At 38.4% G+C, this 14,581-nt stretch overlaps 2 protein-coding genes across 3 annotated transcripts in view; one reads left to right on the forward strand and one right to left on the reverse strand.

Moving 5' to 3' along the window:
• The first annotated feature begins 2,273 nt into the window (after positions 1-2,273).
• Positions 2,274-10,798, forward strand: LOC131332048 (purine permease 1-like). Its single transcript, XM_058366083.1, has 2 exons — positions 2,274-3,058; positions 10,267-10,798. Exons 1-2 carry the CDS (start codon positions 2,375-2,377, stop codon positions 10,621-10,623), a joined length of 1,041 nt encoding a protein of 346 aa, XP_058222066.1. The 5' UTR covers positions 2,274-2,374; the 3' UTR covers positions 10,624-10,798.
• A 781-nt stretch (positions 10,799-11,579) lies between these two features.
• The window catches only part of LOC131332046 (chaperone protein dnaJ 1, mitochondrial), a 44,418-nt gene continuing 41,416 nt past the window's right edge, over positions 11,580-14,581 (reverse strand). The window contains exon 19 of one of the 2 annotated variants that reach the window (XM_058366078.1): positions 11,580-11,891. In XM_058366078.1, coding sequence (XP_058222061.1) covers positions 11,792-11,891 — 100 coding nt within the window. In that variant the 3' untranslated portion in view covers positions 11,580-11,791. Of the gene's footprint in view, positions 11,928-14,581 lie in introns of both variants that reach the window. The other variant, XM_058366080.1, reaches the window with a different exon arrangement.

The following is a 14,581-nucleotide window of genomic DNA, read 5'->3' on the forward strand; positions in this document are numbered from 1 at the left end:
TTGGATGCAAATCTTGGTCACTCCATACATCTTCACAGTTGGACTGATGGGTCCAACCCTGGTGTTGATTTCATGCACAGCTTTTTTTGTTATTTTTGTTATTTTTTATTTGATTGTTTTAATTATACTTTTTTTTTTCGCATTAATATAACTAGAATTATCTTTTTCTTGATTTTTTTTCCCAATGCAGTTGATCATTAATTCATATCACACAAATTTACTTTGTGCATGAAAAAACGTGCATGCCTATCTGCATAGTATTGAATTGTGGCACATGCGGGTGTTCCAATTTCCTAAAAAATGAATTTTTCAAAAAGAAAGATAATTTCAAACTAAAAAATTATATGTTTACATAAATAATTTTTTAATTAATATGGATCTTATTCCATAAATCTTATTGAGATATTTTAAATAGTGAAAAAAAATTAAAAAATTATTTTTTATTTTTATTATATTTAAGCTTAAAATTATCTTTTTAAAAAAAAATTTAAAAAGAAAGCGAAACAGGCCTAAGACTGCCACAGCTAAGGGTCATCATCCCAGCCCGTCACATCGCTACTCAAGCCCGCCTACTAGCCGGGCCGATTGGGCTTTTTCTTTTTGGCGAGCCGGGCTACCTACCATAAATTGAAGCCTAAACCCGGCCCACGGGCTAGCCCAATTAGCGGGCCAATGGGCCAAAAGCCGGGCGGGCCAACGGGCGGACTTAAATTTCCTTAGGCAAAACTAAACCAAGAGAAAAAAGAAAGGGTTTTGTGGGATTTTGGGCTAATAGGCGGGCTTTTGGGCGGGTACCACTGGCGAGCTACCGGGCGGGCTCACGGGCCAGGGCGAGCCTACGGACCGGGCCGAGTAAAAACTCATAGGTCCAAGCCAGCCCATTACAAACTATAGGCCAGTCTAGCCCGCCCGTTTTACGGGAAAGAGCTGGATAAAAGACGGACGGACTTTGGATGGGTCGCGGGCTTTCGAGCTAAATGATGACCCTTAGCCACAACTTTCCAAATACGATAAAAAATTAACAATAAAGACAATATGGGTGGGGCGCAAAAGATCTTAAAAATCATAGGCCACTTAGGAAGGATCATGAAATAATCATGATGTATACGATAAATCAATTCTTTCATGAAAACGACATTGAACTACTGCCGTATTGAAATGGAAATGATTGTCTATGATGTATCGACCAGATTGGAGAAGAATAAAACCTTTTTACGGGGCGTCCCGTAAAGAAGATTTACGGCGCTAATCGCGCGTGTCCAAAAGTATTTTCGACGGTCTGAATTGAAAATCAATTTTTACCAGTCAAAATTGAAAAACATCCCAGCCATTGATTGCGTGAATAGACCGATGAGATTGAGCAGAACCGTGAATACCGCCGTGAATAAGTTTCTCCCTTTTTCTCTACAACTGTGCTATACGAACCGATTTTTCAAAATAGACAGCCCGCATAGATGAAATTTGGACCCGTTTTGGATCTCACAAAGATTATCGAAGTCACTCATTTTGTTCAAAACATCGTGTTTAAAGTCTCCGTAATAAATTTGCTCATTTGCATGTTGGTGAGGGGGTTTACGAAACATCCAACTTTGCTTCAGAAAATAGCCTGTTTTCTGTTTTCTGAAGCAAAATTGAGTGTTTCGTATACCTTCTTACCGATATCCAAATGGGTTGATTTTTCACGAGGACCTTAAATAAGATATTTTGAACAAGATAAATTATTCCGATCATTTTTGAGAGACCCAAAAATAGTCCAAAATTCCATCCATGCGGGCTGTTTGTATTGAAAAATCTGTGTCAGTATTAAATTACTGTTTTCTCTATGGCATCATCACATGTCTAGACCCCACAGGTCAACTAGATTTGTGTAAACTCCCTTGATTGACCCTCTTCACTAAATTCAGAGAGGCACATTTTTTTTTTTTTTCGGTCAAGGAAATTCAAAGAGGTACATATTTGTACCCTCTTGTGTGAGGTTATAAATTACTAGTAAATACTACAAACAGATAACAAGTCCTACACAAACACACCCTCCGTTCCAGAAATCTTCTTAAAAAATAAGTAGCTTATTTCACATTTTCAAACTCAAAAATAATATAAATGAAAAATAATTTTTTAATTTTTTTTGCATCGTATAAAAGATTTCGATGAGATCTTTTAAACAAGATCTATATTGCATATTTTTAGATTTTAATAAATCTATAATTTTTGAGCTTGAAATTGTCTTTTTAAAAAATAAGGTCTTTTTTTTGTTTCCGGAACGGAGCCTAACTCAACTGTCTAGTCTCCCCCTCCCCTTGATATCCTAGAGAGAACGACTTCTTCCTCCACCCATACTACACTGGGGGAAACGAACCAAAACACAAACAAGAAAATGAAGTGGGCTCTTCTCCTACTAAACGCCATCTTCCTCACCATCGGCGCCTGCGGCAGCCCCATGGTCATGCGCCTCTACTTCATCCATGGCGGCAACCGAGTATGGCTATTGAGCTGGTTGGTAACCGGCGGCTGGCCCATCAATTTCATTCCTCTTCTCGTAACCTACTTCCTCCGCCGCCACAAAGAAGGCCCCGCCACCAAGCTCTACTTCATGGGACGTCCGGTGTTTGTTGCCGCCACTGTCATCGGCATCCTCACCGGACTCGACAACTACCTCTACACCTACGGGATTGCCCGCCTCCCCGTATCGACCTCCTCTCTGGTGCTCGCGTCCCAACTGGCTTTCACCGCGGTCTTCGCGTTTCTTCTGGTGAAGCAGAAGTTCACTCCGTATTCGATCAACGCAATAGCGTTGCTCACCGTCGGAGCAGGAGTTCTAGCTCTTCACACGAGCAGTGATCGGCCGGAGGGAGAGTCGAGCAAGGAGTATTTTATGGGTTTCTTCATGACGGTGGCAGCTGCAGTTTTGTACGGGTTTATACTGCCGTTGGTGGAGATGACGTATAAAAGGGCAAGACAGGCTCTCACTTATACGCTGGTGTTGGAGATTCAGGTGGTCATGTGTTTCTTTGCTACTGTATTCTGCACTATTGGTATGGCTATCAACAAGGACTTCAAGGTAACTCTCTCTCTCTCTCACTCACACACATGCCGGCTGAGAGCATATCTATCCTATCTTCTAGGACGACACACCACCCACTGCAGACTGAAGTTAAGAAGCCTTCTTTAATAGGATATATAAAGAAATTCTTTTCCCCGGAGGCTCCGTAAATCACTACAAGAAAAAGCATGTTTAGTGACGAAAAAGTGGCGACAAAATTTAATTTCGTCGCTAAATGAGTATATTTGGCGACAAAAAAATAAATTCGTCACTGTTTTGATAACTTCCTTGACGAAATTATTTTGTCACCAATTATAACTATTTAGCGACGAAAAAGATATTTTTGTCACCAAAGGCTCCTATTTGGCGATGAAATAAAATTTTCGTCACCAAAAGAGTAAAAAAGGAGACGAAATTATTTTTTGTCGCCAAAGATAACTTTTCGGTGACGGAAAAAATATTTTGTCGCCAAATGAACCAATTTGGCGACGAAAAATATTTCCGTCTTCTTTTTACGTTTTCAGTGACGAAAAATTTATCCTTTCGTGACGAAATTTATGAATTACGCTTGTTCACCAAATATATTTCGGGCATAATTCTTTGCTCAGAACTCCGATTGAGATAATTTAAATTGGGTTTGAACAATAACATAAAGAGCTACGATTTTCATGTTTATTAAAATTGCTAATTTTAATGTTTAATAGTTCAAAATGCCGTTCAAAATATATTTTAATGTTCAATGTATGTGTTATATATTAGATATTTCAAACATATGCTGAAAAATTTGTGTGATGTAGTTGGTTAAAGCTTGCGTGCATAACTTAGGAGACTCGGGTTCGAAACCCCGCAGGAGCAAGAAAGTGAGATTTTTTTCACATATAAGGATGTCTTTCGCGACGAAAAATTTCGTCACTGATGGGTCACCTTTGACGAGCCAAAGGGAATAATTTGTGACGAAATTTTTTGTCATCGAAAAAGCACAATAGGTGACGAAGAAAATTTCGTCACCAAGTCATTTTTCCGTGACGAAATTTTTCGTCACCAAAAGGCACTATAGGTGACGAAAAATAGATTTCGTCACCAAGTAGGAATCCTCGACAACCAATGCAATTTTTTTTTTCGTCACCTATATTATTTGTGACGAAAAACATACAATTTGCGACGATTTTCATTCGTCACCCAATGCAATTTTTCTTGTAATGAATAACCTGTTCACATAGCAGCGTAATTTCAGTCGTCTATTCACCTAATCAATGGCTGAGATTCGTTTTCAATTATGACCGGTCACAATTAACTCTTCTCAAAAAAGTTTCGTTAACATCTTGACCATCCAAAATACTTTTAGACGGTCACAATTGAGTGTTGTAAACAAGTTTTACAGTATCTCTGTAAAGAAGATTTTCTCATAAAGAAAACATCAATGTTTCCATTCCAAATATCAGACTGTAAATATGATATGGTATTGCTACTTTCCAATTACATGCTGCTTTCCTAAGGTTTATGCGAGGTAGCTTACATGTCAACATATGTGAGTTCGTTTGAAGTTCTGAGTCCAGCCCCGGTCTATGATTTAGAGGATGTATGAACTAAAAGGATGAATTTGTGAAACTAAGGCAAAACCACAAAAGTTGTTTAACATTAGTTGAACGCAACAATTGTCATAAATCTTGATTCCCTTGTAGATTCGTGTCGGTTTTTAGTGAATAATAAATCGAATTGGTGATCGAACTGTGAATCATACGATTCACCACCGATTTTATATAAACATTGATTCACCTATAGATTTGTTTCGTTTTTTCGAGAATTGTGCATCGAATTGCGAATTGTTTGATTCTGACGACTATGCCTCCTAAGCTCCTACCAATACTATACTATGTGGTTACGAGGATTAAGTTTTATACTTAGGCCCCGTTCCAGAAATCTTCTAAAAAAAATAAGCAGCTTATTTTACATTTTCAAATTCAAAAATAATGTAAATGAAAAATAATTTTTAAAATTTTTTTTGCACTGTATAAAAGATCTTATTGAGATCTATCAAACAAGATCTATATTGGCAGAAAAATTATTTACGTAAACACATTATTTTTGAGCTTGAAATTGCCTTCTTAAAAAATAAGTACTTAAATTGAGTTGCTGAACGGAGCCTCAAGGGAAAGTGAATAAAGAAACTGTAATGTCCCGAGCAGACCATTGGTCCAGTACCCTAATTTTGATTCACAGGCCACACCACATGACCCAAAAGCTTAAGCACAAGGTACTAGTAGTAGCCCACAAGGTTTGTTATATCCCCAAGATCATCCATGTAGACTTCCGATGTAGGACGGGGTGTTACAATCTCCCCAACTTTATAGCATCGCGCCCTCGCGAGGGGTTAAGCACTATAATCTCCATTATAAATCAAATCAACAACCAAATCAAACCAAACTCCATGGGCTCACACGGTCGTGTACATGGATGGCTTTGATACCACTTTTGTCACGCCCCAAATCCGGGAGCATGACCGGCTTCGTGTCCCATAATTGCTTCATGGTACACGGCCGGTCATGCTCCCGGATTTGGGGCATGATAGAAACAATTAAACACAAATCTACCCCGAGGCCAAACCTATGATTCATGATGGGAAGGTTTTTTTTTTTTGCCAAAATGGTAGAAGTTTTTTTTTGATCATTATTACAATGGTAGAAGATTTCATTCATGCCGCAATGGGAAGTCATGATCCTAGTCAATTTGGAAAACCCAATTCATTGCACCTTCCAAATTATGGAGTCACTTTATTTTAGTACCAAAAGTTTGAGTAATATATATTATCCAATGTGTCGTGAATGAACGCAAATTTATTCACCTAAATGATCTCCAAAAAAAAAATAAAAATGAATGAAGTAGTTAGGGACTCAGGTAGATTTGATTTACGAAAAGTCTATGGTTCCCGATCAAAGGGATCCCGACACCCCGTCAGGCCCAGTCCGGCCACCGCTGTTTGATTTATACAAGTAGCATACCTTTCCATCAATAACATGGGCCCATAAGCAACGTCTTCGTGACACCTCAAATGGCCATTATTGCACGCTTTGTGATGGACATTACACAAACGTGTGGTTCTAGAGCATTCTTATCACCCACAACAAATTTTGGACCAAATTAATCCTCAGAACCCACTTTTCTCCTTTAACTAATCATTTTTCGCAATTACACAGAATTAGGCTTCCTATTATGACCGAACTGTATTAAACTATTCATTTTCTCTAATTCTACTTTTTAAAACAAAAGGACCAAATTAATCCTCAAAACCTATTTTTCTCCTTTAACTAATCACTTTTTCACAATTACACATAATCAGGCTCTCTATTATGACCGAACTGTATTAAACTATTCATTTTTTCTAATTCTACTTTTCAAAACAAAAGGCCATGGAAAACAATCATTGTATTAGTATAACAATAGTCACTCAACTTCCTACGAGAGCGCCCTCAAATAAGCAAAAGTGTAGACGTTCATCCCCGGCCGTTGGATCGTGATTTCAATAATTCAGATCTGCTAATGGTCTTAAACCATTTATGATCATAAATGATTTAAGACCGAATTATTAAAATCACGATCCAATGGTTACGTCGACCTTTTTGCTTATTTATTAAGGGCGCCCTCATAGGTAACAATAGTATATACCACGTCGTAGCAAATGAAAAGTGGCAAGGCAAAAAGCCTGAGCCTCTGTAGCAATTCCATTTTGCAGCCACGTAGAAGCGAGCCTGATGCAGGTCAATAATGGAGGCTTTCCTCCCTTGTTTAGCTAGAGGGAAGGAGTAGAGATGTCATAAGCGTGTTCTAAGAGCATCGACAGTGGAATAAGTAAAATAAAAAATTGTTAAAGTTAATAATATTGGATCAAAAAAATGCTCACATTTGAATAATCAAATCTAGCAATCTCTTAACAACTTATCAAATTTTGGCTTTTCAATAATCAAAGTTAGCAATATTTTGTTAATAACCAAATTTTATCTCTCAATCAACTAAACCAACATCACGCAAAAACTTCCCTCTTCCATTCTCTCTCTTCCACTCTCTCTCTCTCTCTCTCAACAATGTTTTCAAAAAATAATTTTAAAAGACTGTAACTTTCAGATTTTTTTTTCTGTTTTTTTTCAGAAACTTATTTTTTTACAACATACAGTTTTTTCAAAAATTTTAAAAACTATAAGTAAATAAAGTGTGTTTTTCAAAAATCTGTTTTGAAATTTCAAAACTCTTTTATAGAAAACTATTTTTTACACAAAATCTGTTTTTAAAAAACTGTATTTATAGTTTTTAAAATTTCAAAACTATTTGTGTAAATATAATTCTTTCAAAATTTCTCAAAATTGTATTTACAGTTTTTAAGTGAACAAAGTTTTTTGAAAAACTGTTTTTTATTTTGAAAAACTAATTTTTTTTCAACTATTTTTAACATAAACTGTTTTTCTTCCTTCAAAAATCGCTTTTTCAAAAAATATGCGTGAAATGAAGGAAAAAAGTTTGGAGGGCCGATTGGTTTTGATTATGGACAAAAAATAACCAATGTGGGATTTGGCATTGCTAACTTTAGCAACCTCTAAATGGATAATCAAAATCTGATGTTGCATGTTTTGGTTATTAACATTTGCTTATTCCACTACTGATGCTCTAAGAGCATAATTTCTTCCTAAAATGGTCCCAACTTTTTGGTACCCAATCTCTAATGCACATAATTACCGAAAAACGTATCTTATTATTTGACAATCTAGCAAAACGCATCTTTTTCTTGTCAAATAACACATCAAATGATGTTGGTCAAGCCTCAAGACAAAACATAATAATATCGGGTCTTAAGAGTCTTTTTCCTGCGTTTCAATCAACCAAGCTTTATCAAAAACAAAAACAGGAGTAGTGGACCAATTTAACACCAATAAACAAAAACTTACCACACAGAATTCTCCATTATCCCCTACCCATGAGAAAAGAAAAAGAAAAGAAAAGAAAAGAAAAAGACCATCCTGGGTCTCGGATCCAGGGAGGCGGGGGCTGCTGTCCCCTTGGGGCAGCAGCGCGCTACTGTGCCCGAATTCTGAGCCCACTTCAGTCTCGCTCCGATGATCGAAAGTGTTCACTTCGTAGAGCTCGTCGAGTAGAACAGCTATGCAAAAAATCAGCTTAATTGGATATCATGAAGTGCCTGATCGGAACCCATATAACTCTCGGTCCATGGGTTACAGTAGATTTGATCCAATGTTTCGGATCCATTCTTTTCAAGATAAAAAAGTTCAAATCAGGAACTTAATGACATCCAATTAAGTTGATTTTTTGCATAGTTCTTCTACTCGACGAGTTCTACGAAGTGAACGCTTCCGATCATCTGAGTGAGACCGAAGTGGACCCAGAATTCGGGCACAGCAGCCTCCCGCCTTCGCTCAGATCCTCTGTGTAGTTGTCTCTCCCCACTCGCTAACCTAGTTCCCGTTATAGCATCTCCAGGAGCCTCAAAGGAGTTCTAGCCAAAATGCCTAGGAAAAGTCTCATTGGCTAGCCATTTAACATATGGGTATCCAACAGCCTAGGCTTTTGAAGTCATCCATACTCCACCTGTACCAGATTTCAACCCATCTCTTTCTCTTTCTCTCTCTCTCACCTCGAAAATTCCTGCAAACCCAGAACCAAGAAATGCACAAATACCAAATTCATCTCTATCTCTCCGAATTCTGCAAACCCACTTGATCTGCACCACCGTCGCCCTCCTCCTCCACTCCGTTCACGCTGGATCTTCGCCGATGTCATCCTCAAGTAGTCAATTCCATAATGGTAGCTCCACCACCGCTTAATCGACGACAACGGCAACCAAACCCACCAACATCCTCACCGAAAAAACCCACCTCGCAGCACCTCAAAACCATTCAGAGAGAGAGAAAGAGATAGCACCTTAATACCCACCTCGCAGGAGCTAGCGGATTTGACTCGTCGGAGTGAGAAATATTCCGCCGCCGATCTATTTTCAGGGAGAGGGTCTGAAGCGAGCCTTCCGTACTCGCTGGGTTGGACGAGGTGTTGGAGCGAGGGACCAAACTGGCGAGGCCCAGCCGAGGCTACTGGAAACGGGAAAAGGGGGGTTTTCTCGCCAGTTTGATCTCGCCGGCGACTTACCCGAGTCTGCTGGAGATGCTCTTAGGACATGTCTCTTCGGCCACGTCCCTCATCGATAACCCCCTTGATCCTCTGCCAGCCACCACGGTACACCATCACATCCATACTTTCATCTTAATCAGACCCAACAAGTCCGCAATTAGAAGAATAATATCTTAATTCAAGAAATGGGAAAATTAAAACCGCAACAGCCCCTGTTTGATTCTCAAGAACTCGAGAATGAATTGCTAGAAGATTAACTAAGAAAATAAGAAAACCAGCTATGATCTGCCAAACATATGCAAACGAAAAGGAAAGCTATAGATAATCCTAGTTTTGTTTTTAGGAATTGACATATACATATAACAATACATACAACTTATGCATAAGTAGTGATACATATTGAGTCATTCTCTGTGTCTTGATTATTCACAATATAGATACACATGGAGAGAGAGAGAGAGAGAGAGAGAGAGAGAGAGAGAGAGAGAGAGAGAGAGGGTGGGGGCTTCAACAAATGGAAGATGTGGTACTTGCGGACAGGACGACGAGCCCAGGAAGAGAGGGAGGTAGCAGGGGGAGATGACAACAGGAGGACTTATTAGTCATTTGATTTTTGGGTGCAAGAACACGTCACATATGATGGAAACTAGTGAAGGGTATGGGGCAGACAACTGCAACAGAGGATCACCACCGGCAAGTGCATATTCCACCAATCCCAGCACATATAGATTACTAGGACCACATACCCCAAGGTGTTGTATGTACTCCATGATATCACCTAGAAGCCAAAGCTGTAGACTACCAAAAGAGGATCGATGTGAGACCACCACTAGTAAAAGTGAATTTAGGAAAAATCTAATTGCAAGTATGTCTCCCAATGGTTTGACCCAAAATCAAAAAGTTGATGTCCTCTTTTTCAACTAAGTAGGCAATCACTTAGACAGAACCATATGTATACAGCACTAATAATCAAAGAATACCAAACTGAGCGAAGGTTTTCAAAAGACGAAAGGTTCACCACAGGATAAGTCTAAAAAGACATCATATACCTAATTACGTATGAAACAAAAACCAACTTGCACCTAAATATTTTGCAGGCAATTCCGAGGGAGGCAAGAGAATTTGGGCTCGGCGAAACAACATACTATGTGGTTCTGGTTTGCAATGGCCTAGCCGGGCAGGGTTTCTTTCTGGGTGCAATAGGCGTCATCTTCACTGGCTCAAGTCTGCTCTGTGCTATCATCATCGCCGTTTTGCTCCCAATGACAGAAATCCTTGCCGTTATTTTCTACAAGGAAAAGTTCACAGCAGAGAAGGGGGTTTCTCTCGTTCTCTCACTATGGGGATTTGTTTCCTACTTTTATGGTGAGCTGAAACATAGCAAGGAGAAGAGTGAAACTCAAACTCCAGAAACAGAGATGGCAGTAGATATTAGTGTTACCACTCCATCATGAATTGGTGTAAGACCAGCGTTAATAAGCGGTGTACTTGAAATGAATATAAAACTTGAGCTGGCATATTCAAAAATAGGTTATTAACATGTAGAAAATCCTTAAATTCATTTACTAACTTCCATGTCAGAATAACAGTGATCACCCAATGAATTTGCTGGAAAGAAAGTCGGCAGTCTTTCCAATGCCATAAAGTTACTAGTCTATTTCTCTTTTTCAAGAGTTATTTCATGATATGACTATAAGTTGTGAATTTTGGTCTTTCCCTTCTAGCATTTGCATCAACATGATCACAATTTTGTGCCATCTATTTTCTTCGTCTTTTAATAACACTTAAGATGACTATACGAAACCCGGTCACTCGTGCTTGAAGCTTTGAGCTTGGATGTCCAGACGCAGTGATTCGTCTTGTGAATGGCACGCTCTATGTGAGGCGAGGCTGCTGATGGGAGTGCATCTACTGATCTTCATGGTACATTAACAAAACAATCGTACTATGTTCACTCTCAACTTGTCTTCAATTAGTCCAACTCTCACTTCACAATGTTTTCGTTTCTAGTTGTTTGCTTCTCAGACTGAACCCTCACCCATCTCAGCATCCTCAATTCAGCTTCACCCACCCTCTTCAAATATTGTTTTCTTGTAGCCCAACTATGTCTCATAAAGCATCCTTCGCCTTACATCTTTTTTAGAAAACATTTCTTCGAATATAATTTTTATCATTCATCATATTAACCGTACTGGTGTAGTTTTAAGGTTTGTGAGAAAATTCACAACATTTTTTAACCATAAGGTTGGGGAGAAAATTCACAACATTTTTTAAAACCAACAAAATGAAATAGAGACTCAGTCCACCATGTTAAAGGAACATATGTCCAAGTTGGAATGTGAGGAAATTTACATTTATTAACCAAAAAAGAATCATTTGTGTACATGTGATATATGCTCTAAACAAAAGTAGAACAAACTCTGTGTTTGTATTATATTGGTGCTCATGAATGGGGAGAGAGCATGACAAGATGAGTATGAATTTTGTACCTTCAATGTCTGGAAGAATCGTCTCTTCGCAGAAAAGCAATGTCAATGCATCCATGTAAAAGAAACCTGTGCTGAGGATTCCAGCATAATAGCAGGTGCAGATTTTACATCAAAAGTGCCCAGGAAACGTTTCTCATCTCATGATTTTGTCAAGCAGCAGAAGGATCAATACGAACAAAGAGCATTCAACCATAAACTTCGGACTCATCACACGATCAAGAATATGCTGCCACCTGTAAGTTCAAGCAGTAGACAGCTGCTGATAAAGCCTGTTATCCATTTCTAGAATGTACACCACATTCAGAATGGTGACTAAAGAAATTATCAATTATCAAGAGTTCTACCAGTTCATGTATCATTCCAAGTGAATGACCATGAACTTGGCACCAAGCCCATTGCCGCATACCCATGCAAGCAAAACTATTAACCGGACTAGAAGACTATATGAATTTATATTCAAAGAGTACTGTCATTTACGAACCATGCACTCAAACTTTTTCTTTTCCTCATTTTTACTGCCCCACATCAGGTACTTTTTTTTGAACTGCCCCACATTATGTACTTGAAAGAGTGAATTCCAAAATACGTACATGTCATGTAACAGAAAATCTGCCTGAAGCATCTTAATTGAATACACGTCCAAGTGGATGAGCTTTCCTACAACCCAAAAGCCACCCAAATATTCAAAGTAAAATAAACCGTAGTTAGGAGGCATTTTTTACCAGAAAAAGGTATCCAATGAGCAGAGGGACTGAAATTTAGAAACTAGACAGCCAAACAGCACATCAAACAAGACCTTGCACATACATACATCACCACCAAATGATGGATATCTCAAAACCCTTACTTTTGTGAAGGGTGCAAAATAGAAGAGGAACAATATTTAGGAAGAAAAAGGCAAATAGAAAAGAAACTGGCATAAAATTTGGAATAAAATGGAACTTGCTATGGCATCGGAAGGTTACAAATCTGAAGATGCAGTAAATCTAAATGAACCATGATCACCTGAAATGCATAGGAGTTAAACATATGCGAAAAACTTACCAATGTCCCTTGTTGAAAAATGTATGCATTATAATTTGTGAAAATTTATATGCATCTCTATTAATTATTTTGATGATTAATTCAATGATATTTTTATTCGGCAAATACAAAATTATCGAAAAGTCGATTCCCGAATTAAATATTTTCGTGACCTTGAAATATAGCATAAAGTCTCTTGGATTCATGATTTATATTTACAAAGACTTTATTGAGCTCAATACATGCTTTAACGGTTTATTTAGATGAAATTGTGAGCCACAGGTTGACGAACCGGCTGACAAGCCGGCTGTCTGAACAGAAAGCTGTGACAACCGGACGACCACCCGGATGACCACTCTATCAAACGGCTAGTTTCCAACGGCTAGTTTCCAACGGCTAGTTTCCAACGGCTAGTTCCAACGGCTAGTTTCCAACGGCTAGGAAGCATATGGATGGCTATATAAGGCATCAAGAACTCATTAATGAGTATATACACAAGCTACAACATTCCATATTATTCCAAGAGCAAATTCTCAAAAGATCAAAGCCAAAAATTCTCATTGTTCTTCCACTTTCATATTATTCTTGAGAGAAAATTTGTACAAGTCGTGAGCGATAATTTTCATACCTTCTTCACATACTTGTATTTCCTAAGTGAGTGTTTGAGTCAAACACTTGAAAGCTTAGAAGACCAAATTCGGGTTGGAATTTGGGTGTTATTGTTTTTGAGAAGTTTTCGGAGAAAATTCTTGCGGTTGTGCTAGCTCCTCGGGAAAGCTAGAGGCATTCGGTTCTTGTAAGCACCCGCAAGACTTACAAGTTGTAATCTTTTAAAGATTAGTCTAACCTTCAAGTAATTGCTTGAGGAGAAGTGGAGTAGGGCCGGACCGTGGACAAATCCGGACCGAACCACTATAAACGGGTTCTATCTCTCTATCTCTCTATTTTGATTGCATACTTATTGTTTGCATATATTGTTAGAGATAAATTTTTATTGGTAATTATTACTAGCAATCCTATTCACCCCCCCCTCTAGGTTGCATAATTTGGGTAACAATTGGTATCAGAGCCTCGGCTCTTGTTTATAGATTTAACCATCTAAGAGTTAAGATCCATGGCAACCACTAGTAATGTTTCTTGTATCGAAGGTCAATCGTCCAATAGACCTCCCTTGTTCACCGGAGAAAATTACTCTCATTGGAAAAATAGAATGATGATCTTTATTCAATCCACGGATTATGATCTATGGAAAATTATCAAAAATGGTCCCATTATTCCTACTAAGAAAGTTGGAGAAGAGACTATGCCTAAACCAGATTATGAGTGGAGTCATTTGGAAAAGGCTTCAATAGAAAAGAACTATAGAGCTATGAACCTTCTTTTTTGTGCTATTACTCCCAATGAATATGATTGTGTTTCCGCATGTGAATCGGCTAAAGAAATATGGGATAAGTTAGAAATGTCACATGAAGGAGATAGTCAAGTTAAGGAGTCCAAAATTGATATTCTTGTGCATAGCTATGAGCTCTTCAAAATGAAACCGGATGAATCTATATCTCAAATGTTTGCTAGATTTGCTAGTATTACTAACGGTTTAAAAGCTCTTGGAAAGATTTACAGTCAATCCGAAATGACAAGGAAGGTGCTCCGTTCCATGCCAACCAATTGGGACACTACCACCTCCATCATCCTACAATCCAAAGATTTCTCAACATACACGATGGACAAGCTCATGGGATCTCTCATGACGGAGGAAATGCATCACAACCTCAAGGGTGAAAAAGAGAAGAAAGTTAAGGATCTTGCCTTCAAAAGTACAACAAGCAAATCAAAAAGCAAGGAGGATTCAAGCAACGAAAGTGAGGATGATGAAATGGCGCTCATCACAAAAACGTTCAAG

Source organism: Rhododendron vialii, chromosome 7a (genome assembly GCF_030253575.1).
Source record: "Rhododendron vialii isolate Sample 1 chromosome 7a, ASM3025357v1".
NCBI classification, from domain to species: domain Eukaryota; kingdom Viridiplantae; phylum Streptophyta; class Magnoliopsida; order Ericales; family Ericaceae; genus Rhododendron; species Rhododendron vialii.

Bases quoted from the DNA above. Each gene is read 5' to 3' on its own strand.
- LOC131332048 (XM_058366083.1), top strand. From the start codon at position 2,375: ATGAAGTGGGCTCTTCTCCTACTAAACGCCATCTTCCTCACCATCGGC. The intron at 3,059-10,266 runs GTAACTCTCTCT...AATATTTTGCAG, and splicing joins CTATCAACAAGGACTTCAAG to GCAATTCCGAGGGAGGCAAG.